Source organism: Rhagoletis zephyria, unplaced genomic scaffold (assembly GCF_001687245.7).
Source record: "Rhagoletis zephyria isolate East Lansing unplaced genomic scaffold, Rhagoletis_zephyria_1.1 Rzeph_scaffold_68899, whole genome shotgun sequence".
NCBI classification, from domain to species: Eukaryota; Metazoa; Arthropoda; class Insecta; order Diptera; family Tephritidae; genus Rhagoletis; species Rhagoletis zephyria.
Window position 1 is genome coordinate 1 of NW_016225950.1, and position 1,359 is coordinate 1,359.

At 59.5% G+C, this 1,359-nt stretch overlaps 1 protein-coding gene across 1 annotated transcript; it reads left to right on the forward strand.

Moving 5' to 3' along the window:
* Positions 1 to 7: 7 nt before the first annotated feature.
* LOC108357003 (ice-structuring glycoprotein-like) lies at positions 8 to 1,354 on the forward strand (the record flags this gene model as incomplete). The annotated part of the gene is made up of 1 exon (XM_017608098.1): positions 8 to 1,354. A coding segment is annotated over one exon (1,347 nt), but the record flags the coding sequence as incomplete, so codon positions are not given.
* Between the last annotated feature and the right edge of the window lie 5 nt (positions 1,355 to 1,359).

A 1,359-nucleotide genomic window follows, 5' to 3' on the forward strand; every position in this document is an offset into this window, starting at 1 on the left:
CAGCATCACTAATAGCTATAGCTACAGCAAGTACACGTACAATGCTTCCGCTAACCAATACAGCGTCGCCAATTCGCCGGTCAAGTACACCACACACAAAGCGTCAACGGCCGCTAGTACCGCCAACGACTTGGCTTACTCCGCATACGCCGCTTACGCTTCACAAGCACAAGCACACGCTGCACAAGCCGCACATGCGTATGTCACAGCCGCCTCCTCTTATCCGTCCACCAGTCTTTCGAATGGCGCGCACGCCGACTCGCAGTCTTACAACAGCTACAGTGGCTTGAACGGTCACGCCACCTCCACTTCATCCACCGCCGCCACTGGCATATTGCCCACACCACATTCGGTTGCCTCCACGGCTGTTTCCGCCGCCTCAGCGGTTGCCTACCAGCATGCCCAACAACAACAGCATCAGCAACAACAAATGTTGCGTCTCTACAACCAGTACGCCGCGGTGCCCACAAGCGTGGCCACCTCGTACGCCAACCTCCTGGCGGCTTCTCATGGCGGCTATGCCACACCCACAACCACAATGGCGCACATGTCCGCCGCGTCCGGCATGACTGTACCATCGTACGCCTCAGCGTATGGCATTACGCCTTCATCGGCTGCTGCCACTGGCACACTAACACCTACTTATGCCTACAGTGCCTACGGCAGCGCTACGCCTACAGGCTATTATGCCGATGCCAGCGCTCTTGCCAAGGAGGCCGCACAAAAGAACTATATTAATGCGATGAAGATGGCCGCCGCTGCCAACGCAACGGCCTTGAGCGGCAAACCGCTTACCGCTGCTGCCGCTGCCATGCCAACCGCAGCCAGCTATGCCGGCCTACAATTGGGTAAAGCCTACATGACCGCGCTGCCAAGTAGCGCCAATGCCATAGCTGCCCATCAACAACATGCCGCGCTACTGCAGCACGCCGCACATGCCCAACAGGCGGCACAGTCTCAGCAGTTGGCTGCCGCTCATGCACAGCATGCCGCATATGCGCAGCAGCTGCAGCGTTCAGCCCTGTCGGCGGGTTCGCTGCCCAATTCGGGCATGTCGACACCTGTCGGTACGCGAGTGCATACACCCACACCAGGCACCGCAGCTGCAGCAGCCGGTGGACTACTGACACGACCTTCTTCGGCTGCTGGCGGTTATATTAGCGCAGCTGCGGCGCACAATGCGCTGCGTCCTCAGGCTATGCAGCTGGCTGCCGCACCTACAGCCGCCGCTGGTAATCCGCAATATGCCGCTGCCGCCGCTGCGGCTGCAATGCAACAGCAAGGTTTCTTTTACCCAGCTGGAATGATGGCTGCGCCGGCAGCCGCCGCTTATCCATATGCGGCTATTGGTGCCATGCC